Raw genomic sequence first — 26,329 nt, 5'->3', positions numbered from 1 at the left:
AGGCACCACTTTTATTAGTAGTGATATGAGAAATGTGAAAATGTGTTTCATTGCACTGGTCATGTAGGGTTTCAGCCTTCTGCAGATCTGGCAAAAAATATATGTATATTTTTTCTCTCTTCAGACCTAAAGGAGAAGTTCGGCCCAAAGTATTTTTTAATATGTTATTTCCTATGGAAAGTTATACAAATTCCTAATGTACATTAATTATAGGAAATGCACATATAGGGCTATTTCCCTTAATTTAGTAGATCATGGAGACTTAAAATTCTATCAAAAACCGTGACATCACGAAACAGGGTGTAATTCCTCTGGAGGGTCCAGCAGGGGGCGCAGTATATGTAAAAGCCCATGGACTTTATTGAAGCCTATAGGAGATGTAATGTGCCATGTATATTTAACTACACTTTATTGGTAGACTATGTTTGGTAGACTATGTTTATGGGATAATTTGGGGAGCAAGGACATTTGCTCCCCAAATGGAGGGCACCGAGCAGGGAGGGAGAGAGGTGCTGGTGCATCTAACTACCTCCTCCAAAGGCCTCCCACAGCCGACAGCCCCCTCCACTGACCCCACACCTGCCGCACAGCTGCCCCCGCTGCCCTCACAGATGTGGCCCCCAGCCACCCCACACACGGTAACCTCTCAGCCCCCCCCTCCATCACCAACCCTACTTACAACTTACTTCCCTGTCGGTACCAGACTGCCAGATCACTGCCGCCCCTGCATCCTGCCGATTCGGTCCCGGATTAGAGAGCTGCTGGGGGTCACATCCCGAACCAAATCGGCAGGACGCAGGGGCGGCAGTGATCTGGCAGTCCGGAACCAGCAGGGAAGTGAGTTGTGCAGCGGTGGGGGAGGCTGGGAGGCTGGAGAGTTGGTGATGGGGTAATGGGGGGGCTGGGAGGTTACCGGCAGCGGCGGCTATGTGGGGTGGTTGGGGCCCAGATCTTTGAGGTCACCGGCGGCGGGGGCGGCAGCTGTGCGTCGGATGTGTGGGGTGCCTGGGGGCCAGATCTGTGAGGGGTGGTGACGGCAGCTGTGCGGTGGATGTGGAGGGTTGTTGGGGGCTTGGTGCTGGCGATCTTCCTGGTACTACTCCTCTCATCATCTGTTTATACTATGATCAGATGAGGGGAGGAGTAGTAGTGTCTATCTGCCCCACTGCAGCAAGCAGGGAGGGAGGAGGTAGTTAGATGCAACAGCACCTCTCTCCCTTCCTGCTTGGTGCCCTCCATTTGGGGAGCAAATGTCCTTGCTCCCCAAATTATCCCATAAACATAGTCTACCAATAAAGTGTAGTTTACATTACATTGCACATTACATCTTCCATAGACTTCAATAAAATCCACAGGCTTCTACATATACTGCGCCCCCTGCTGGATGCTCCATAGGAATTACACCCTGATTCGTGACATCACGGTTTTTGATAGAATTTGAAGTCTCCATGATCTACTAAATTAAGGAAAATAGCCCTATATGTGCATTTCCCATAATTAATGTACATTAGGAATTTGTCTAACTTTCCATAAGAAATATATTAAAAAAATACTTTTGTCCGGAGTTGTCCTTTAAAGTGAGCGTCAGTGATGAGAACTATTACTCCAGCATCAAGGGGAAGCATATGTGCTCTCTACAGTATTTTCTACAGTATTTTTAAATATGCATGCCAACAAAAGCTGTCTTATAAAGTGCAATGATGGAGAGAAAAAAATGTAAACAAATGCCCTGTCAATTGATTTGGAGATTCCAGGTCCTCCCCCCTTTTTGTACCTAAGGGCCATATGACGTGAAATAATAGTGCAAAAGATCATTATATTGTTTGAATTTAAATGATGATTCAAGTTAGAGTACATGCAGGATGCTCCCAAGAAGGGTCCCAGAAACCAATAACAAACAAAAGAAAATAGCAATTGGGCTTATTCAAAGTTGAATTAAATTTTATTTATTGCCATTGTTTTGGGGGCAGCGCTGGCAACATTGAGTATGTTATATTTTCCTTGAATGAACAAATCTGTACCACTTCAAGGGAACCTGTTGAATTGAAAATGTTGTCAAAATAATATAGGACAGGAATAGCTAAGCTGATTAACTATACTGAATCTTGCACTACAAAAATTTACAATGGTACCTTGGTTCTCCAATTTTACTTATTGGATTGAAGTTTTGGGATGGTGCAGTACATCAGTGGTACAGATTTGTCCTTGCTTAAAAGGGGCTTATCCAGGCTTACAAATACATATCCACTTTCTTCTAGAAAGAGCACCACTATTGTTCTCAGTTTGGATGTTGTTTTGCAGCTCAGTTCTATTTAAATGAATAGAGACGAATTGTAATACCATACACATTCTGCGGATAAATGTAGTGCTGTTTTTGCAAGAAGGTAGCTGTGTTTTTTTTCTAAAGGAAACCTATCATCACTTTCATGCTGCCAGAACCATGAGTATTCAGTGCAGTACCCAGTGAATTCCTCATGCCCCACCAGCCGTAACTGATATATCTCTTAATGTTTGGGTATAAGAGGAGATCTATCAATCAAGACTCAAGGAGAGACACCAATGGAGCCTGCAACTTCAAGACTTAGCAGTCCAGTGGGACTGACAACCGTAGATGACGTAGTGTGCAGACAAAGAGTCATTAATTAGGGTCTTCCACTGGATGTCCTAACCCTCTACCCTACTTCTCCTGCTCTATAACATGATGTCTGCAGATTAGATGCATTTTGACTGTGACATGGTCCTTATCACGCTGCAAGTGTACGGTGGATTTTTCTCCTCAGGCCATTTATATAATATGTATTTCACATTATACCAAACTGACACTTTGGCTTACCTGGTATGGCTTGTTATTAGCTAAAGCTGAAAGAGTGGAGCGAGGAATCTTCCCAGAACGTGTTTTGGGTAGCTGCTTTACAATGACCACTTTCCGGAATGCTGCAACAGGTCCAATATGTTCTCTGACTAGTAATACTATTTCTTCGCTTAGTTTGTCTTTTGATTCTTTCACACCTAAAATATTATATTTGGTAGAGAAGTTACTACCAAAACTCAATAATTATAAGTAGCCAGAAAAAGAAAGAAGAAATACAGTCCTTACCGTTTCGCAGTACACACAGCGCCAGTGGAACATGACCTTTCAAAGGATCTTCCAAGCCAACTACAGCACAGTCTGCAACTGCCTTATGCAGTAATACAGACTGCAATAGTAAGAAAAAAATATTAAATCTGGTGTACCAAGCAATGCAATGTCAACTTCCTATGCATTCCCAACACTGGTATTCATAAGGACATACAGAGCTATCTACAGGTCAAGATGTAACAAGTCACCTGATTGGTTATATTGTAAATTATTATTTCTGTATACTGAAACATTCTGACATATAAATTCAAATACATACTAGATTTTACGTCAATTATACTACCATGTACTTCATGATTGTAATCAATATGCACAGAAAAATAAAACAGATTGACTAACCTCTTCAATGGCTCCAGCAGATAACCTATGCCCTGCAACGTTGATGACATCATCGACTCTTGACAGTACATACACATATCCATTATCATCCATGTAACCTGCATCCATTGTGTCATAATATCCCTGGCAAAAATTTTTTTCAATTATATGAGTTAAAAATCTTTTCATCATATTGGATTTCAAAAATTGCATCCATAATATACTTACTGGAAACTTCTTGAAATAGAGGCTGTTAAACAGTTCTTCATTTTCCCAAAGACTCGAAAATGCTCCTGGCGGCAAAGGCAACCTAAAGCACACACAGAAAGGAAACTAGAATTTCTTGTACTTTTAAATCAGTAGAACTGTATGTCTTGGATCATTTTCTATCCATTTCCTTATTTGTAGAAGTAGAAGGCAGGGATGTCTACTTATAACTTTTTGCACCACTCTCTCAACCTTTCCAGCATACCATGAAATGTCAATGTCAACAAAGTCATAGCCAGTTGTGGTACTTGAGGTGTTTCATTCCAAACACACCAGAAGCACATATCAAAGCACCTGATGATGAAAGGTGACTATACTCCTTCAATAACTGTCGGCCAACAGTTTTCTCTCCCATCTTTCCCATATGCAGGAATCAGGGCCGGCTCCAGCTTTTTGTGGGCCCTTGGGCGACAGAGCCTCGGCGGGCCCCTTTGAGGAGCAAATCATGGAGAGACAGGCGAGGAAAGATTTGCAGCAGAAGAAACATGCGGCTGCTGCATATCTTTCTCCTCCTGTATCTCCTGATCTCTGCGGTAGTAAGGACTCTGGAGGAGTCAGACCCAGTGACAGGATGGGGGGTAACTATCAGTGCTGAGTAAGGGTAAATTCAGTGCATGGCCCCGCCACAGTCACTGATAGGCTGCGCTGGACCTCCGGGAGCCTCAGATATGGCCGGATAGCGGTGCAGGTAATGTATTATCCCGGGCGGCGGGGGTTAATGGGGCCGGCACTTACATACTGGCAGCGAGATGCCAATCCTGCTGCGAGTATGTAATCACATTGGAATTCACAGGGGAAGGATCCGCAGTGGTTTTAGCTGCGAATTTGCAGCTCTAAATCCGCTGCGGATCCGCCCGTGTGAATTTGTCCTAAGGTCCAGCTTGCACAATGCTAAAAATGGCCCTGGAACTAGAAGCCCCAGCTGTTCATATTATATACATATATAACACATGAACATGCTGAGTCTAGTTCTCCTTAATACAGGTCCTGCAGTGATTATAAATATACACATATATAACTGCAGGACCTGTATACCCAAAACAACTAGAAGCCCCAGTACATAAAGAACACTAATAGTTTACATAGCCTACCTTTCTGCCTCTATCAGGTGTCCGATCACATGACCTGTGACATCATCACAGGTCCTTCTCCTTGCCCCATAAAAATCCCTACAGAGGAAGATATCCCACACATGAGACTGGTCACATGGGCATGACCTCATCAAAAGGTCCTTTACACCTCCAACCAGCCCTGGAAGGAAGACATGATGATGTGCCCGGGGACCCCAGTATGTATCGGCGGGCCCCTAACTGACACATGCGGCCTCTAGGGGCCCAGTCCCCTCTGTTACTACACTTTTTTTTTTTACTAACAGAAAAAAAAATGTAGTGGGTAGAGGTGTGGGCCCCGGCACTTGCCCTAGTTAGCCGGGTGCTGACGCCGGCCCTGGCAGGAATGATCAGTATATGTTTTCTATGGGAAGGGGAAGTTAAGTCACCGCCAGAGAGATCTGGTTGCAGCTTATGTCTCAGCAGTGATTTTCCATCACACCCAACCTTCATCACCACCGACATCATCTGTCAGAGCATCAGGAGAGCCCCACTCTATACTGACAGCCATCTTTGTGTTCAACTGAGAAAAGTATAAAGTGTATGGGGACCTCATGACATCACCTGATTATAAATGCGTAGTTACATACATAGTACGGTTGAAAAAAAGACACGTCCATGAAGTTCAACCAAGGATGGGATAGATGAACGAAAGGGGGGTGGATGAAGGAATCTATTCAGGTGGTTGAATACTTCTGAGACTGCAATAGTCTTTTAGGGGGATCTTAAAGGATAGAAGAATCTACTCTGCTGATATGTCCCTTAAGTGCACAGGGTGTTGAAGATGAAGATAAGTTTCTTATCTATTGAAAACAGTGCAGGGGATGAATATAAGAGACTTACCTTCAGCCTCAGTGCCTTGTGCGCTATAGGGACATTCTTCTAACCTGCTGATACTTTCCCTTTAAAGGCAATGCTATCTGCTACTGCTAGCACTTGCGTTTCTAAATTGCAGGCGAGACCTGGATATGCTGCTTTAAAAGGTGTCAGGTCAAAGAGCAGCCAACAAATTAATGTTGAAGTGACATTGCCATTGGCTGTGGCTAGCATTGACAATTTACAAATTATTTCAGGCTACATGTAAACTTGCCACTGTTTAAAGTGGCATGCCCAGGTCCCGCCACAGTTAAGAAATTCAAGTGCTAACCATAGTCACTAGCACTGCCCTAAAAATGATATTTTGAGTTGGATTTGGAGACATCTTTGGCGTGTTCAGCTATTTACACTGGTTTTTGTTTAATTGTTTTGAGTACAAGCAAATGAATATGTAAACTTTACAAATAAACCTAATTTATAATAGGGGTTACATAAGTTTGATTGCAGCTAAAGCTGGAGATCAGAGAAGCTACAGTAACATATTTTCCTCTGGATGACCTTGTCATTTTATTGATTATACTAGACATGTTTAGTGGTGCTGCTGCAGGGGAATTAAGGGGGTTGTCTAGTGAGTTGTTATGCTCTAGTCTTTCCCTTGGCTGACAACTTGGCATAAATTTAACCCTTTAATTATATACAGAAAATAAAGGTCACTGCACAGGTTTTTTATATATATATATATATATATATATATATATATATATATATATATATATAAACCTTTTACCCAATATCTGAAAGGTGAGTCCCTCTATATTGTGCATAATCATTGTTAATGGCACATAGACATGTAAGACATAACAGATAAGGAAGGGTTTTTAAAAAAAAGGCACTTACTTCACTACAATATTCCCCAGGGTGTTTGGCTTCACTTCTTGCATTTGATTGTCCACTATTTTAACTACAACAAAAAGATTATGTGCATATGAGAAGCTATTTATCTAACAAATACAATCATGAAAAAAGAAAAGTACACCCTCATCGAATTTTATGGTTTTACATGTCAGGACAACAACAAAAAAATAATTAAATAAAGTAAAAAACAGCAACATAGAACGTACTACCAGTATTATTATTATTATTATTATTATTAGTAGTAGTAGTAGTAGTAATAATAATAATAATAATAATAATAATAATAATAATAATAATAATAATAATAATATTTATTTGTATAGCGCCAACAGATTCTGCAGCTTTTTTTTTTTTTTTTAACATCATACAGGGGTCACATTCACACATTACAGGATTAAATAATTAAAATAAAAGATACAAAAGGAGTGAGGGACCTACCCGCAAGACCTCACAGACTAGGAGGACTAGGGGTGACAAGAGGCAGTAAGTGCTTTAGTTCTTAGAAGGTCTTCAATTTAATATAACCTCAAATGATGAAAAACTCAGGACAAAAAATGTACATTAATTTATTTAAGGGAAAAAAAAAGTACACCCTTAGGCTTTATTCACATGTTCTGTAAATGTATCCGCAATTACAGGTAAATCTTAGTATCCAGCGTTTGAAAAACATTGCCACTTTCTTCCAGAGACCGCACCACTCTTGTCTCCAGTTTGGGAGGGGTTTTGCAACTTATGATTTTAAAAGCCAAAGCCAAAAGTTTCAAAAGCTATCAGATAAATCTCTCTGTGTAAACCAGGGATGGTTAACCTTCTGCACTCCAGCTCTTCCAAAACAGGAATGATGGGAATTGAAGTTTTGGAACAGCTGGAGGGCTGAAGGTTCCCCATCCCTGGTGTAAACGCACCCTTAGGGCCTGTTCACACAGAGAAAACCAGATAGAAATTCCGAGCGGAATCCGTGCCGTAGACTCCGCTTGAAATCCTGCTTGCCTCACTGTCTCAATGTGACGTCTTGCGTGCTTCCACTCAAAGGACTGATATGTCAATTGTTTGAATGGAGAACGGAGGCATCCCATTGAGACAGTGAGGCAGGCGGGATTTTGAGAGCAGTTTGCGACATGGGTTCTGCTTGGGAATTTTGGCCTGTTTTGCTCAGTGTGAACTGGCAATATTATGCTGGATGGGGATTCTAAACTGGATTCTGGGAATACTTTTTTAATATGTAAATGAGGCTCAGGTGCCCAGTGTTAGCCAGCCCATCACCTCTTATTTACTGCCTCTGTGCCAGTCGAAGGGTAGCAGGTGCATGCTATGCACTACAGACAAACTCTTTGCAGATTGAGGATGACATTTGCAGACATATTATACAGTCCTGAAAAACTACTGAACATGTGAAAGAGGCCTTACTGCTTTCACTGGAATTATGAAGGTGCTGCAATGATATCCAGTCTACAGAGTTCATTATCCGCTCAAGCGTTTGTTTAACAATCAATGAATTTTTTTTTCTTTTAACCTCTTAAGGACGCATGACGTACCCGTACGTCATGCGCCCGTAAGAGGTGTTCACAGCGGGGCCGCGCGGCGACCCCGCTCTGAACCGCGGCGGTCCCGGGTGCCGCTTGTAGCCTGGGACCACGGGTATTAGCGGGCACGGTCCGATCGTCATGCCCGCTAATACAGTAATCAGATGCAGCTGTCAAACATGATGGCGCCATCCCCGACTCGGCATCAGCAGCCGAAAGCAAACGAGTGCCGATCTCATTGATCTTTGCTGTATAACTATACAGCAAAGATCTCAATGAGAGATCAAAGTGTATATACTAGAAGTCCCCCAGGGGGGGCTTCTAGTATATTTGTAAAAAAATAGAAAAAGGATTGTTACTAGTAAAAAGCCCCCTCCCCTAATAAAAGTCTGAATCACCCCCCTTTTCCCAGGTTTTAACCCTTTGAGGACCAGGCCCAAAATGACCCAGTGGAATGGCTTGTAATGGCTTGTTTTTTACATGAAGGGTAGCTTCACACGGGCGGGCTCGCAGCGAGATTCTCGCTGCGAGCCCGGCAGGTCCTGGCAGTTCCCATAAACTACATACTTGCTGCGGACCGCAGCGAGTATGTAATTGTACCGCGCTTAACCCCTTCTACTCCCGCCCGGCTCCCCCGCTGTAAGCAGCATACATTACCTGTCCTTGCTGCTCGGGTCCGGCGTCCTGCTCTCCCGTCCGGCCAATTAGTGTGTTGCCCAGCCGCAGCCACTGATTGGCCGGGCGGGAGAGCAGGACGCCGGACCCGTGCAGCAAGGACAGGTAATGTATGCTGCTTACAGCGGGGGAGCCGGGCGGGAGTAGAAGGGGTTAAGCGCGGTACAATTACATACTCGCTGCGGTCCGCAGCAAGTATGTAGTTTATGGAAACTGACAGGACCTGCCGGGCTCGCAGCGAGAATCTCGCTGCGAGCCCGCCCGTGTGAAGCTACCCGAATAGTTGTACTTTGTAATGGTGCCTTTCATTTTACCATAACATGTATGACGGAATCACAAATATATTATTTCTGAAGATATAAATAGGTGAAATCGTAAAAAAGAATGCAATATGGTAACGTTTGGGGGGTTCCTGTGTCTACGTAATACACTATACGGTAAAAGAGAAATAATACTATTACTCTATAGGTCAGTCCAAACACAACCATATGCAGGTTTACACAGATTCTCTAATGTTATATTTTTTTTTTTATTAAATCCTTTTTTTTGGCAATTAGTTAATAATATAATGGCCCTATTGTGACGCTTACAACGGTTATATTTTTTTCCCCTATGGGGCGTCATTTTTTTCCGCCACGATCTCTACTTTTTATTAACTCCATATTTGTGAAGATCGGACGTTTTGATCACTTTTTATGATTTTTTTAAATATATATAATGTAACATAAAATGGATAATCCGCGCTTTTTTTTCTCTCTTTTCGTCTACGCCATTCTCCGTTCGCAATGACGCTTGTTATACTTTAAAAGATCGGACAATTACGCACGCTACGATATATTATATGTTTATTTATTTATTTATTTATTTTTATATGTTTTATTTATATAATGAAAAAGGGGGGTGATTTCAACTTTAATTGGGGGAGGGGTTTTTGGGAAGTGTAATAGTGTTTTTAACTTTTTTTTTTACACATTTGAAGTCCCTTTGAGGGACTTTTACATTCAATACTTTGATTTCTACACTGACCATTGCTATGCCATAGGCATAGCATTGATCAGTGTTATCGGCGATCTGCTCATTGAGCCTGCCTGTGCAGGCTTATTGCAGCAGATCGCTGATCGGACCGCACTGAGGCAGGTGAGAGACCTCCTGCGGTCCGTTTTAACGATCGGGACCCCCCGCAGTCACACTGCGGGGGTCCCGATCGGTAAGTGACAGGGGACTCCCCCTGTCACTTACACTAAAACGCCGCGGTCGTGCCAAGATCGCAGCGTTTAAGGGGTTAATGACACGCGGTAGTGCGATCGCTGCAGCGTGTCATTACCGGTGAGGTCCTGGCTGCTGATTGCAGCCGGCCCCCACCTGCTGTGAAGCGCGCTCCGCTCCGGAGCACGCTTCATAGACGGAGAAACACCCAGGACGTAGAGTTACGTCCAGGGTCGTCTGGTGACAGACTTCCATGACGTAACTCTACGTCCTGGGTCGTCTAGGGGTTAAATAAAAGTAAATAAATAAATAAACATGTTTTCTATCGCCGCGTGCGTATTTGCCCGAACTATTAATTAATCACATTACTGATCTCGCACGGTTAATGGTGTAAGCGCAAAAAAATCCCAAAGTGCAAAATTGCGCATTTTTGATCGCATCAAATCCAGAAAAAATGTAATAAAAAGCGATCAAAAAGTCGTATATGCGCAATCAAGGTTCCGATAGAAAGTAAACATCATGGCGCAAAAAATTACACCTCATACAGCCCCATAGACCAAAGGATAAAAGTGCTATAAGCCTGGGAATAGAGCGATTTTAAGGAATGTATATTTGTTAACAATGGTTTGAATTTTTTACAGGCCATCAGATACAAGAAAAGTTATACATGTTATATATCATTTTAATTGTAACGACTTGAGGAATATGCATAACAAGTCAGTTTTACCCCAGGGCGAATGGCGTAAAAACACATTCCCCCCAAATAAAAGAGATGCGTTTTTTTTTTTTCAATTTTACCACACTTTGATTTTTTTTCTGGTTTCGCAGTGTACTTTATGCAAAAATTCAGCCTGTCATTGCAAAGTACAATTAGTGACGCAAAAAATAAGGGCTCATGTGGGTTTCTAGGTGAAAAAATGCAAGTGCTATGGCCTTTTAAACACAAGGAGGAAAAACCGAAAACGCAAAAACGAAAATTGGCCCCGTCCTTAAAGGGTTAAACAATAGGCTTTTAGACAAAAAGATAAATCACTATGTAAAGTTGTTCATTGTAATTGCGTTCTTAATATATCCTGTGAACAATGAGCGTTTGCAGTGAAAGACTTACAAATTATTAATGATGATATCGAGGTCAGCTCAAGAGACGTGATCAACAACATACAAAACACATTTTTATTCGTCTTTTGACTGCTGCCGCTTTTACACCAAAAGATTTAAGATTTCTTGCACAATAATCAGCCCATGTAAAAGGCCCTTTACTCTCTTGTCCTGATGGTTGGCTACAAATTATCACTGTAGTAGATACAGTGTATCAGCCTGGACACCAGGCTGTTTAGATTACAGAGGATTATCTAGACAGGGATAAATTATAGAAAATGCCTTCGTGTGAAGTGCATTCACTGCAAAGAAACAGACATTCTGAAAATGGTGAAGGTTTGACGCAAACCACAATTTTACTTCCTGCCACGCTTATCAGCCGCAGGTAAAATTATGATATGCTGACAAAGACATCTAAATTTAACTAGTATTTTACAATAGCCTAAAATTATTTAAGCCATTTATTTATTAAAGGCTGAGCTGAAAAATGAGGGCTCATGAAAGACTCGCTAGGTCTAGGTTCACACACTAGGTCAGGCTGGGAGCATGGTGCATAGGAGAAGATGAGAGGAGACAAGGTGGCTGCATATACACGTGGCTATCTCCATAGCAGTTTATGGGAATAGATTAAACAGTTGAATGTTTTACATATACTTAAATAGAAAGACCCACTGATGAAAGAAGCACTGTGCAAAAATTATGCACTATGTTATGTTTAGTTAAGTCTCTCTGCCACGCTGCTCCTCATCACTTCTCTCTGACATTAAAAAAATATATGTGAGCAGCCACTAGCTGCACACAATGTACCCTCTACTGATATTTGTATTTAATCCCTGTTTAATATATTAAAGAAGAAAATCCAAAGAATTGTATTCTCAAATCAGTTTATTTACTTTCATAGTTGCAGCATATTAGGTTATACAATTCTTAGTTTAGTAAGTTTACCACTAGAGGGTGCTATCACACCATAAACATCACCATGAGTAGGATAAAACAGGGACAAGGTTGCACAACATGGAACATAAATGATCACATCTTTTAGGAGCAAAGCACGAGCTAGTGTTAATGTTACTCTAAACCAAGCTAGCTCTAAACATAGCTATATATAACCAAGTGTTAGTATGTAAGTATGTTATGTATTGTTACTTGAGATAAACTACTTACTTAAAAAAATAGCATATATACAGACACAGGTACACATCATATACATTTAAACATATGCATAAATAAACATATCGGGATCTATAGGGAATTGAGGATGTCTTACCCCATCTAACATACTTAGGCTGGGTTCACACGCTGTATAACACCGGCCATTCCGTTTGGTGTCAGTGAAGATCATCCCTGCTGGTACTGCAGTACCAGCCAGATATACTTAATTTATGTTGAATTGGGGCGCATCAGTGTGCACCCGTATCCCAATTTACCATCACACACAATTAGGGCCGTTTTAATACACTGGTGGGCCCAGTGCAAAGCCCTCAAGAGTGGGCCTCCACCCCCCACCCTCAGAATTGGTGCTCCACACACAGTATAATGTCCTGAAAGTGCCCCCACACTATATTAAGAGCCCCGATACGTACAGCAGTTCTCTTATAACACTATTTCCACCATACCATGATTACATATTACATGAAAACTGCACTGAACAAAAACAGAAAGATATTACCATTGATACCATTACATAATACCGCCACACCATGACCCTATCATTAGTATCAGTAGTATATAGACCCCCTGTGCTCCCCCAGTAGTATATAGACCTCTGTGCTCCCCCAGTAGTATATAGCCCCCCCTGTGCTCTGTGCAGTAGTATATAGAGCACCGCTTTGTGCTCTACAGTAGTATTTAGACCCCCTGTGTGCTCCCCCTCCCATGTAGCCCCCAGTGTGCTCCCACAGTAGTATATAGCCCCCCTGTGTTTCCCCTTAGTAGTATTTAGCCCCCTGTGTGCTCCCCCAGTAGTATATAGCCCCCCAGTGTGCTCCCCCAGTAGTATATAGCCCCCTGTACTCCCCCAGTAGTATATAGACCCCCACTTCGTGCTCCCCCAGTAGTATATAGACCCCCAGTGTGCTCCCCCTCCCATGTAGCTCCCAGTGCGCTACCCTAGTAGTATATAGCCCCCCTGTGTGCTCCCCTAGTAGTATATAGCCCCCCTGTGTGCTCCCCCAGTAGTATTTAGCCCCCCTCTGCGCTCCCCCATTAGTATATAGCCCCCCTGTGCGCTCCCCCTGTAGTATATTGCCCCCCTTTCCCTTCCCCCCTCGTAGTATATAGCCCACCTGTGCTCCCCCTCCCATATTGCATATAACATTAAAAAACACTTATACTCAACTAGGTCCACGCATTTCTCTTCTCTTCAATCTTGTGGCCACACTGCAGCAGTCACAAGAGGCCACACTCCACTTACCCTGGCGACGGCACTCCAGTGACGTCACTCAAGCGCCGACGCCAAAAGGAGAGTGCAGCCTCTTGTGACTGCAGGAAGTGCGGCCACAAGAGTGACTTACAGGGAGGGAGCCAATGGCGCTGCTGCAGATTATTTAGCCATACCAATGGCGCTCTCCTCTGGCAGGCTGGCGGCCGGAGTCCTGTGAGACCACACTGGTTGCACATAGAAAATGCCGACCTGCTCGGGGGGACCCTTTAACCAGTGGACCCAGGGCAGATGCACCATTTGCCCTCTGGTTAAAGCGGCCCTGCACACAATGGAAAGTGCAGCTGGGGCCACACTTTCCATTGAGTGACCTGACAGTTTTGTGTGGCCACGAAACTGAAATGTCAGTTTTCTGTGCGGCAGCTTGCAATCAGGGACAGAGCGTACACTAAGGGGGAGATTTATGAAAGGGGGTAAATATACACCTGGTGTAAACTGCCCACAGCAACCAATCACAGCTCCTCTTATATTTTACCAGAGCTAAAAGCTGAGCTGTGATTAGTTGCTGTGGGCAGTTTACACCAGGTGTATATTTACACCCTTTTATAAATCTCCCCGAGTGTATACTCTCCAGCCTAAGGGCACAGTGAGTCATAGCACATTTATTTTTCAACATACAGGGCTGTTTGTGGCCTTTTTATTTGGCAGCATAATGTCTAGTTTTCATTGGTACCATATTCATGTAGATGGGACATTTGGGTCTCTATTATTTCTTTCCTGATATATAATATAACAAAAAAAGCAGCAGTTTTGGCGCTTTTGTCCTCTTTTTGTTTATGCGATTCATCAGACAGTCATGCACGCTACAATATGAAATATGTAAATTTTTATGTGTGTAATATATAAAATGGTAAAGGTGGTAATTTGAACTTTTATTGGGGGAGGCTATGTCATATTTTTAAAACTCAGTGACAGTGGACAGTGACAGGAGCACAGCTTCACATCGCTGCAGACTGCCATTAACAGTGAGGATTCATGCTCACTGTCTATGAAGCAAGCTCAGCTCCTAAACCGAGAACCACTGGTGTACCCATATGTTATGGGTCCTTAAGGGGTTAAGCTCCTGCTGCTAGGATCACTGGGTTCAGGCTAATGCAGGTGAAAAAATAGAAGAACACAGCAACTATTTATACTTTGGAACCATCACACCTGTTACGCAGAAACCATCAACCTGTGACTCTTCAGCTGTTTAGTTGAGAGCAGTTTTTTCTTTTGTACAATACTTCCTCTCTTCTAGCCAAAACATGAGTGGAGGAGGGAGAATTCTAAAGTTAAGATCAAGGGGTGTATTATGAGGCAGGGTAGGCACACTTTATTTACATATCTATGACACTGACAACGTGATAGGTGTATTGTCTATGGTAACTGATACGTCGCACTGGGCCATAGTTGACACTGAACTTGGTTAATCGAGTAGCTTATAAACTTCCATCTAGGACACTGATTTAACTATAGGGCTGCACATTATATGCTTGAACTGTCAATGAACCATGTGTCTACGATGCCAACTAATCTCTACGGCTACATGAGCTGCACCTTGTGACACATTTTCTATTATAGACATTAAGGTATCAAGTTGGTCTGAACAGTGACCAAGTAGAGTGTTTACCCCATAGGCAGGCCTCATATTAGTAAGACAGTCATATTAATAGAAAAAATATAGAGAAACTCAGAGGCGTAGTGATATCACAAAGTTACGGAAAGTAATGATGTCATTTATTTCTGTAATTATGTAATGTCAACAGTCACAGCTGATTGACAATACAATTCAGTGACATTGGTAAAGAACCTAAATTTGGCTATTTATTTAGATTTCCACCAAAGTTCATTTATCATAGAGGAGAGTCAATTGGAGATCAATTGATAGGAGCAGACATTAATCATTTGCCTAGCCTGACAGAATGCCTTAATAAAACTAGATTACCGGATTCAGCTGTTCCCTGGTGTCTAGTGGCGGAGATCGCTCCTCCGGGATGTTATCCCGGAGGAGCGATCTCCGTTTCTGAAGCCGGCCGGGGACCGCTCCAAGATGGCGCCGTCCCCGGCTCGGCACTCGTTTACTTCCGGCTGCAGCAGCCGGAAGTAAACGAGTGCCTATCTCATGGATCTCTGCAGCATATCTATGCTGCAGAGATCTCTATGAGAGATCAGAGCACTTATACTAGAAGTCCCCTAGGGGGGCTTCTAGTATAAGTGTAAAAGTTAAAAAAAATGTTGTTAACAGTAAAAAGCCCCCTCCCCTAATAAAAGTCTGAATCACCCCCCTTTTTCCAGGTTATAAATAAAAGTAAATAAATAAATAAACAAACATGTTTGCTATCGCCGCGTGCGTAATCGCCCGAACTATTAATTATTCACATTCCTGATCTCGCACGGTAAATGGCGTCAGCCCAAAAAAATCCCAAAGTGCAAAATTGCGCATTTTTGGTCGCATCAAATCCAAAAAAATTGTAATAAAAAGTGATCAAAAAGTCATATATGCGCAATCAAGGTACCGATAGAAAGAACACATTATGGCGCAAAAAATGACACCTCACACAGCCCCATAGACCAAAGGATAAAAGCGCTATAAGCCTGGGAATGGAGCGATTTTAAGTGACGTATATTTGTTGACAATAGTTTGAATTTTTTACAGGCCATCCGATACAATATAAGTTATACATGTTATATATCGTTTTAATCGTAACGACTTGAGGAACGTGCATAACAAGTCAATTTTACCCCAGGGCGAATGGCGTAAAAACACGTTTCCCCCAAATAAACAAAATGCTTTTTTTATTTCAATTTCACCACACTTGCAAAGTACAATTAGTGACGCAAAAAATAAGGGCTCATGTGGGTCTCTAGGTGGAAAAATGCAAGTGCTATGGCCTTTTAAGCACAAGGAGGAAAAAACTAAAACACAAAAATCAAAATTGGCTCTGTCCTTAAGGGGTTAAAGGGACCCAGGTCGCTATTAAAGAGACCAATTTCACTCTTAAAGGGACCTATTTCGCTCTTAAAGGGACCCATGTTGCTCTTAAAGGGACCAATTTCACGCTAAAAGGGACCCATGTCGCTCTTAAAGGGACCCAGGTCGCTCTTAAAAGGACCCATTTTGCTCTTAAACTGACATATTTCGCTCTTAAAGGGACCCATTTTGCTCTTAAAGGAACTTATTTCGCTCTTGAAAGGACATATTTCGCTCTTAAAAGGACCCAGATCGCTCTTAAAGGGACCCAGGTCGCACTTTAATTTAAAGGACCCGGGTCGCTCTTAAAGGGACCCAGGTCGCTCTAGCGACATTGGTCTCTTTAAGAGCGACATGGGTCCCATACCTTTTGGAGTGACTTGGGTCCCTTTAAGAGCAACATGCGTCCCGTCCGTTTAAGAGCAACTTGGGTCCCGTCCCTTTAAGAGCGACTTGGATCCCTTTAAGAGCTACATGGGACCCTTTAAGAGCGACTTGGGTCCCGTCCCTTTAAGAGGGAATTGGGTCCCGTCCCTTTAAGAGCGACTTGGGTCCCTTTAAGAACGACTTGGGTCCCTTTCAAAAACGACTTGGGTCCCTTTAAGAGCGACATGGCTCCCGTCCCTTTAAGAGCGACTTGGGTCCCTTTAAGAGCGACTTGCATACCTTTAAGGGCGACCTGGTTCCCTTGAGGAGCGATCTGGGTACTTATAATGGTAAAGATCATTGCTCGGTTACCATGACAACCTTACTCATGTCAGTGAGACAAAATCGTTAAGGACCTTCTATTGGCCAATAGTGGACATTTGACTGTGGATGGTGTGATACATGCCTGACAAGTTCCTATTGGCTGCTATATCTCAGCTATTTGCATATGTGCTGTGATTGGCTGTTAGCGGTTAGAGTGTGGCCATTATTTGCAATGGGCCATTATTTTCTATGGGAAACTTGGGGTCTTTAAACATAAATTTCTTAAAAACGACAAATCTGATCAAAACGAAAAATAGATAGCACACCACACACCTCCAAGGGCTTCGAAACGCAGTTTGAACGGAGTCTGTGTGTAAAGCGGTTCGGGCTGTATTACGCTCAGAAAAATGGTTGGAAGAAGAAGAAGAAACGGAAGAAGAAGAAGAATACGGATTACAATATAGTGCTTTTCAAGCACTATAATGAGATTCAGTATCTCACTGTATGAACAGGATGGATATTCTCATTAAGGCTACAAACCCACTTGGCGGGTCTGCAGCGAGTCCCCTTGCTGCGTATTTGCAGCGAGTCCCCTTGCTGCGTATTTGCAGCGAGTCCCCTTGCTGCGTATTTGCAGCGAGACTCGCTGCAGATCCCGGCCCTATACTTTTAATGGCAGACAAACACGCAGCAGGGATGTACATCCCTGCTGCGAGTTTGTCTGCGGCCCACCCCATTAACCCCCCAGCCGCCGGAGCTGATACTTCACCTGATCCCTGCTCCGGCGGTTCCCGATGTCTTCAGCAAGCCGGAGCGGGGACCAGGTGAAGTATATGCTCCAGCAAGCCGCCCGCAGCCCCGGCCGCCTGATCGCCCCCCCCCCGCAGCACCGATCACACGCCCCCCTGCAGCACCGATCGCACGCCCCCCCGCAGCACCGATCGCACCCTCCCCCAAGGCAACGATCGCATGCCCCCCCGAAGCACCGATTGCACGCCCCCCCGATCGAACGGCCGGGGCTGCAGCGGGGCATGCGATTGGTGCTGCGGGGAGCGTGCGATCGGTGCTGCGCGGGGGGGGGGGGGCGTGTGATCGGTGCTGCGGGGGGGGGGTGCGATCGGTGCTGCGGGGGGGGGGGGGGCGTGCGATCGGTGCAGCGGGGGGGGGCGATCGGGCGCCCAGGGCTGCGGGCGGCTTGCTGGAGCATATACTTCACCTGGTCCCCGCTCGGGCTTGCTGAAGACATCGGGAACCGCCGGAGCCGGGATCAGGTGCTGCGGCCGGGGGGTTAATGGGGTGGGCTGCAGACAAACTCGCAGCAGGGATGTACATCCCTGCTGCGTGTTTGTCTGCCATTAAAAGTATAGGGCCGGGATCTGCAGCGAGTCCCGCTGCAAATACGCAGCGAGGGGACTCGCTGCAGACCTGCCAAGTGGGTTTGTAGCCTACAGGCGTATTCACATGTACAAGTAACCATAATTAGTGATGTCCGAGCTTGGTACCCGTTCGAGTATTAAGGTACTCGAAGGTGCTCGATGATCGGACGAGCATCTCGCGATACTCAAGAAAATGGCATCATCCTTTTCCTGCAAGTTTGGTCACAATTTCTCAGCCAATAAACATGCAGGAGACTATTTGGTACATCGTGCGATGACGTGGGACCCATACATGTTGATAGCAGCAATTGGTTGGCCAGATCAGATGACCTGGGCATATAAGAATCTGGGGCGGCGGTGCTCGCCTCACATGCATGCTGTAAGAGATTAGGGAGAGGGCTGCTGATTGTTAGACAAAGTGTTAGGAAGGGAATTAGGATTCCTGCAGGCAGGGATACTAGACAAAGAACCCAACAGCCCTTGTAAGGGATTTTTTTTTTTTGAGTACTCCAGACTGCTGACTGGGACTTGTAGTGCAGCTACCCCGATCTTAGCTGCACACTGTGGTAATCGACTGCTGCCAGAAAGGGGACAGCAGGTGGTGCATACAGACCCCAAAGAAGTCCTCAGTACTATTATTTTTTTTTTGTTGCTGGTGCTGCTGCTGTTGTACATTGTATTGCTGTGATTTGTAGTACAGTTGCATAGAACCTCACTGCTCATTGTCCTGTTTAAGAGGTGGCATACACCATAAAGCCCCACTTACACACAGACTCTATATGACTACCTCCAAAAGTAGTCTGAGTAATATATTGGCTTGCTGTGATCTGTAGTGCATCTATCAGTCTTGACAGTGCAGTGTCCATAAAATAGTGAACCCCAGGGGTTAGGAGCGAGGGCGTTTGCATGGGGTTCCAAGTGATGCAGTGGGCAGAGGCCATGGTTCTGGGCAGGGTGACACAGCACCCGTTGAGGAGGGAGCAGTGGCACACCGCAGACATTTACTCCCTAGCTTCTTCTCGCAACTTACGGGGTCTCAGGGTACACCACTATTGAAACCACAGCAGTGTGAACAGGTGATGACGGGGATGGCGGATGTGTCCAGTAACTTATCCACCACCCAGTCTTCCACGCAGTCGACCCACACTAGCCAAGGGAGTGGAACCCTTGCTCCAGCAGCTCAGCCCCCTTTCCCACAGCCTGGTCCCTCCAGGGAAAGTAGGGATTCAGATCCAGCATGCTCCCACCAGGCTGTTGTCTAGAATTTGGCGTAAAGGTGCGATTAGGCAGCCTCAGAGGCATCCATACATGCTGCCCCTGCTGTTTCCTGTCTTTTCTGTGGTGTTTCCATCATTTTCTGAGGTTGACAGGTTTTCATGCAACCTTCCCTGGGCTGAAATTGGGTCCCCTGCAAAAATGCTCGAGTTTCCCATTGACTTTAAAGGGGTTCATTACTAGAAACGAGCACCCGAACATCGGGAAATGTTCGTCTTAAGTACCGAGCACCTGAGCATTTTAGTACTGGCTCATCACTAACCATAATCTATATGCTGAAATGCTCTTGCAACATGATATACTGTATGTTGGTCAGTTGTCACACATGGTCAGGACATATCCGAACATAGGTCAGCCATATGGTAGTTTGCACAAAAAGACAAAGGTAAACAACATACTAGTACAGAAAGTTGTAAGTAGTTTTTTGTTGAAAGAGGCGTAGCTAGCAGAGATGAGTGAACATGCTTGTTTGAGTTTACTATACACTTGAGTATTGGGGTACTCTAAAGTACTCAATACTCGAATGAATAGTGTTGTGCTCAAATAAACATTAATATAGACTCTTCCCCGCATATATGGTGGCTTTAATCAGCAGGGAAGGGACTGGAAGATCCTGCTATCTAGCAGCTAAGTTGGCTGCTGGTATAGCAATGATTGGTCGACTGCATCAGGTGACCGCGGTGTATATAGACCAAGGTCCCCAGATGCTCGACTCCTTTTAAGGACTATTAGTCTGTCAGTGTGACTGGAAAAGGCTGATTCCATACAATATACCAGTATTGTATGGAATAGTATAGTGGTATATAGCTAATAATAGTCAGTTGTATCCACAACTATCCAGTTTTTATCAGGGTCACAGCAGGCTCTCGCCCACTATTTTTACAGGGGTCACCACTATGCTTACTCCCCCAGTTATAAGGGTAAGTACCATGCTCTCGCACAAATTTTTTTTCTGCGTGTGCATGAGGCCCTTCTTAATGTGTAGTGAAGGGTGCATAGGATTCCCTCTTACCCTTCAATATTCGGCCGCCCTTGCATTTGGTGCATTGGTTTAATGAGTCTTTGAGTCCATCCTTCAAAATCTAAACAGGTTTGGTCTGATCATATCACACACACGCAATGGGTGTAGTTTGAGTTTCCCCTTGTCTATGGCATCTATGGTTGGCAGACATGACAGGCACTAAGATGAAACATGTGTCAGCTTTTAAGGGGTGTTGGAGGACTCCCCCCCCCCCTTTTTTTTTCCGGGTGGTTTCTCTGTAAGTAAATGTACATAAAGTGTTTCCTAACGTCTTTCCCCACTTTAAACTGGATTTTATCATGGGGTGGGTACACAATATTGTCAGCCTTCAAAAGTGGAGTAATTCAGGGACCTGACAGTCGTTAATGCATCTATGCATTCTCGTCCTGCTTTGCTAGTTCAATTTCCATAGTGTTTTTAATCACTTTTTTAAGTTTTAAGGTGCACCAGACACCCTCCCCTCTGCCAAACAGGAGGCCCCTGAAAAATTGCTTGAGTCTCCCATCGAATCACGCACTCAAGCATTAGAAAATACTCATCTGGAGTAACGAGCATTCCAGCATTTTAGTACTTACTCATCTTTTCTTTTTTTTTTTTTTTTTTATTACAAAAGACGTGCAGTGTGTAATTTAATATGGATGGTGATGGAGGAGATATTTAGCTCTAATGAAATTATTACAAAATCAGTTGCTTCAAAAAGAAGTTTTTAGGATTTATATACTGGACTCTTTTAGTCCAAATAGACATGAAACATAGAATTTTCTCTACATTATATCTGTTTAAAGGTCCCCTATTACCATTGTTATTGTAACAACGTCTATTGATCTTATTATTGAACAAGGTACTTTGTGCATAAGGTGGTGGGATCATGCAGGTACTGTATTACACTTAAAAGGGTGTTCCCCAAAATATTGCAGAAGTGTAATGTCTGGCTGACTCCTCCTTGTAGAAGTCTCTGCATGACTACATCCTGAAGCACTAGCGCAACAACTTTAGTAGCCAAAATCATGGTCTCTCCCCTTCGGGTCAATATTCATATGTGGTTAGAGGAATTTGAATGTACAGTATGCTTAACTACATATAGATAAAAATAGGTTTAAGCACATAAACAAATGCTTATGGAGAACCTTGAGAGATAAAACTGTTGGCTCAACAATTATTCCAACAGGCAGTTATTGAAAATGTATAAACACCTTTAGGCTATGTTCACACATAGTATTTCCATCAGTCTTTTGGTCAGCCTTTTTTTTTTTTTAAACTAAAACCAGCAGTGGGTTGAAAACACAAAAGCTGTGCAAATCTTTTCATTATAATTTTGCCCTATCAATTACATTCCTGCTTTAGGTTGAAAAAAAGACTGACGGAAATACAATGGGGGATTTTTATCAAACTGGTGTAAAGTAGAATTGTCTTAACCAATCAGATTCCAAATTAAATGTTTCAAATAATCTGTGAGGAATGGAAATTGGAATCCAATTGGAAGCCATTGGATTCCAATATCCATTCCTCACAGATTCTTTGAAAAATGAAAGGTTTAATCTAATTGGTTGCTTGGGGCAACTAAGACTATTCTACTTCATACCATAGCCTGGGGTTACTGCACCTTTATTTCTTTTTAAAGGTCTTTTCCAGGTTTAGGGGGTAAAACAAAAAAACAGCTTCTGTCTTGTAAAAAGAGACCACCACTGTCCTCAGGTTGTGAGTGGTATTACAATTAACCTCTATTCATTTCAATGGAACTGGGGTGTAAAATCACACCCAAACTAAGGACAAGAATGTTGCTGTTTTTTTTTTTTTTTTTGGGGGGGGGGGGGGAGCATCCATGTTTCTCTAAGCCAGGGTAACCTCTTAATGATAACTATGGGACTTAGACTGAATACACATAGTTGTTTCGCTCTATGTGCAGGAAGAACCCCGGAGAATTGCCTGCACTTGGGAGATCTTATATATATTGTGCATATTTATTTGTGTCTCGGCTATTATAGAAGCGTTTCATCAGGCTATAATAAAAGTTTTTAGTTCCCTTATTTTTCTGTCTCATAATTGGTGGCAAACTATATTTTTTTTCTGTGAATTTTCCACAAAGCAATATCTGAGAAAAGCTATTTGATCGGAAAAGATGGGATTCAATTCTTTCCTTGCCTCTAAATATATACTGTAGTTCAGGCATGCAGTGCCTTGTTCTCCTCATTATTGTATCCAGTCTCAGCTTTGTCAATTAAAGGGTACGTATTGCTTCAACAAACTTCTGAAATAGTGGAATGTTAGAAATGTAAAATAGTGGGGGTCTGGTTGCTGAGAGCGATACCAATCATTATAACGAATGGGCATAATGCTTAGCCAAGCACTGTTGCATATTCATTTTATTAATTTGGAGCCTCAGCACCCAGACCCCTACCAATCCGAAGTTTTTTTTTTTTTTTAAATCGATACATTTAGAGTGACAATATACTGTAGGATTGCTTTCAGTCAGTTTGTATATCAAACCATAAACACTGGTGGTCACAAGAACCTAAATGCTCTTCCACCCTGAAGATATGTCCAAGGGAATGTATAAGGTAACCAATCAGCATTAAACCTATAAACCTAATAGACCATACTAATACAGCTCCTAACATACTTTGCAAACATATATGTATTGTCCGATTCCCTGCCTGCAAAGCCCTCTAAAAGTACTGAGATTACCTTCTGTGCTGTATGATAACTCTGTTCAACTAGGCATCGGTGCTGTGCCCATACCTCTCTGGCTCGCCTCTATGTCACACAAGGAGGATACAGGGCTGGAAATCACACCCAGAGAGGCGTGAATACAGCCCTGTGCAGCTCCAGGAATCACCTTAATGCCTAGTTGAACAGAATTTGCATGCAGCGTAAGTAATGAATGAAATTACTTTTGTGGGACTTTGCAGGCAGGCACTCAGGCAATACATATATGTTTTCAAAGTGTGTTAGGAGCTGTAGTAGCATGGTTTAATAGGTTTAATGCTCATTTGTTCCCTGTAACTGTTCCAGAGCTTAGTGCATCATATTGCACGAAAAACATCCAGCTTACAAACAGTATATCAAACTTAGGGCCGGATTAAAGGGAGGGCACAAGGGGCACGTGCCCAGGGGCCTCCACCACTAGGGGGCCTCCACCAGCCCAAACCCAGAAGTGGTGTCTGGAAGCCAGTCCCACGCGCAAAAAGCATGTGGAAAACCCTACCTGGACAGAGCACTGGCCACACTGCATGCTGTCCAGGGAGGGAGGGAGGTGTAGGGTTAATCCTGTGTAAGGATCTCCCTCCCGGCAGGCTCAGACTCCCCCCTGGTGGATCTTTGAATGGATTCTTCCTGTCAAGCTTCGGGTGCCTGTCTCCTGCCGAGGTCCTCACTCCCCCTTGCCCCTCCCCCTCACTGAGGAGAGGACAGCGTGGGACCTCAGCAAGAAAACCTGATCTCTCCAGCAGGGATGTGACATCATGGAGCATGCTGGAGCATCTGTCACAGTGGCTGACAGGCTGAAGGAACAGAGAAGAGCCAGGAGAAGACCTGTCATCTGCCCAGATCAGGTGAGTATGAGGCTTTGTTTTGTATTGGCACATCAGAGCAGGGGTATGTACCATAGGGGCATACATCAGAGCAGGGATATATACTATAGGGGCATATATCAGAGCAGGGGTATATACTATAGGGGCATATATCAGAGCAGGGGTATATACTATAGGGGCATATATCAGAGCCGAGGGCATATACTATGGGGGCATATATCAGAGCAGGGGTATATACTATAGGGACATATGACATGTAGCCTGTGTGCAGCTAAATATGCCATGATCCTTAGGGTATATTCACATGTAGCATATCCACTATAGATTATACACAGCCTTTAAGTACTTTCTGCTCTTTACTGCTTCAGGTAGTTTATATGGTTGGGAACTGAAGATGGGACCTAGACTTGCAAGTCCAGGTTCTGCCTGCGATTCATAACTGCATATGCTAGCTGTGGTGGCTAACACAGTGGCCAAGAGAGCACAAAAAAGTGCTAAAGTGCTGTGTTCTCGCACTGAATTAAGTCGGAACACACAGCGATGCTCACCCCTCCCCCATCCTGTCTCTAGGGCCTGGCATCTTCCTCTGGACTGCAGCCTCTAGGGACCATCATATGCAGAACAGAGGAGGATGCTGAGCCATACAGCCAGGAGTGAGGAGGGGTAGGTGCTAAGTCCCCTACAGTAATCAGCCACCTGTAAAGATCACTGTATGGTTTATTTGTGGGGGAAGAAAATGGGGGGGCCCCCAACAAAATTGTTGCCCAGGGCCTCCACCAACCTTAATCCGGCCCTGATCAAACTTCATACCATTGTGTGAATCTGGCCTAAGTCTGGGTCCCCTGAGCCTTGGTGACAACTGGTCCTAAGATTTTAGACCCTTGTTTTATCATAAGAACAAGGGTCCAGGGACCTGGATGACATTTTTTTTAAATGTACCAATTGCCAGTCCCTTTTGTTTACCAAGGCCTGCATAGTTTCTACTATGTGATGTTTGTGCACACACAGCCAGTTCATTCTCAGTCCATCTCTTTCTTTTAATTCATTTTTTCCCATGTTAGTGCAGAGTGACTACTGGAAGGATTTAGGTCTTGTCTTATCTAAAATAATATAACTTACATTTCAGGATCCTTGACATTACAGTTCACTTCCACACTCAATATGTGTGATTCACAGCTTTGAGATTATCTCAGAGCAGCTAATAGATGTTCTACATATCAAATAACTTCAAAGCTGCGAACATCACCTTCTGTATATGCTCAACACTGTCTAAAGCTTTCCCAGGAAGAAATCCTGCATGAAAGAGACGGAAGTGTTTACAGATAAAAGCTTCTGACACGTCTCACCGCTGTTCTAATATAGAAAGTATAAATGGCAAAAGGCAGATTTCTCTTTTGTGCTCTTTATTCTTTTGAAGCTAGGGAAATGTTTTCCTAAAAGTTCTTCATTAAATAAAAGAAGACCTTTCAGAGAATCAGAAACGATGGCACAGATAGTGACTGGCATAGAAGAGGGTAATTTCTTATCAAAGGTGATTATTAATAGAGGTAATCGTGCTATGGAGCTGTTGGGACAAGGTGTTTATGTTATTTTATAATCTAATAACTAGCATTTAAAGTTGTTGTCTCATTAGCACAATAACTATCTATATGTAACATACAGCAAAGAATCATCATAGTTGGAGACTCCCAAACAAAATACTAATGGGAGCCCTATGCTTTTCCTGTTTGCTAATACATCAGGTTTTTGGATTACACTACTGTGCTTCTAATACCAAACTGTTATTCATTTTGATCATTTACAACTTTTAAAACCATTTACAAAATTTAATCAAAACCTTCATAAGTGAAAAGGTCTTAAATATTCCTCTCCTCCATGCCCCTTCTCCTTGCGTTGGTCTTTGGGCACGATCATATATTTGGGTAAGCATTCAATCTTCATTGCATTAACTCTGTTCTTGTAATCAGATGTATATTTTACA

General features: G+C 43.4%; 1 protein-coding gene across 2 annotated transcripts in view; it reads right to left on the bottom strand.

Moving 5' to 3' along the window:
• ACSS3 (acyl-CoA synthetase short chain family member 3) overlaps positions 1-26,329 on the bottom strand; it is a 109,408-nt gene that overhangs the window by 1,823 nt on the left and 81,256 nt on the right. The window contains exons 12-17 of one of the 2 annotated variants that reach the window (XR_011363565.1): positions 6,547-6,610; positions 3,686-3,767; positions 3,479-3,601; positions 3,098-3,197; positions 2,834-3,009; positions 2,133-2,308 (exon numbers count right to left, since the gene is read on the bottom strand). Coding sequence is in view for 1 of the 2 variants with exons in the window: in XM_069974005.1 (XP_069830106.1) it covers positions 2,834-3,009; positions 3,098-3,197; positions 3,479-3,601; positions 3,686-3,767; positions 6,547-6,610 (545 nt within the window). In the remaining variant the exon portion in view is untranslated. The remainder of the gene's footprint in view (positions 1-2,132; positions 2,309-2,833; positions 3,010-3,097; positions 3,198-3,478; positions 3,602-3,685; positions 3,768-6,546; positions 6,611-26,329) is intronic. The other variant, XM_069974005.1, reaches the window with a different exon arrangement.

Source organism: Dendropsophus ebraccatus, chromosome 1 (assembly GCF_027789765.1).
Source record: "Dendropsophus ebraccatus isolate aDenEbr1 chromosome 1, aDenEbr1.pat, whole genome shotgun sequence".
In the NCBI taxonomy this organism is placed as follows: domain Eukaryota; kingdom Metazoa; phylum Chordata; class Amphibia; order Anura; family Hylidae; genus Dendropsophus; species Dendropsophus ebraccatus.
This window is presented reverse-complemented; position numbering and strand designations above follow the sequence as displayed.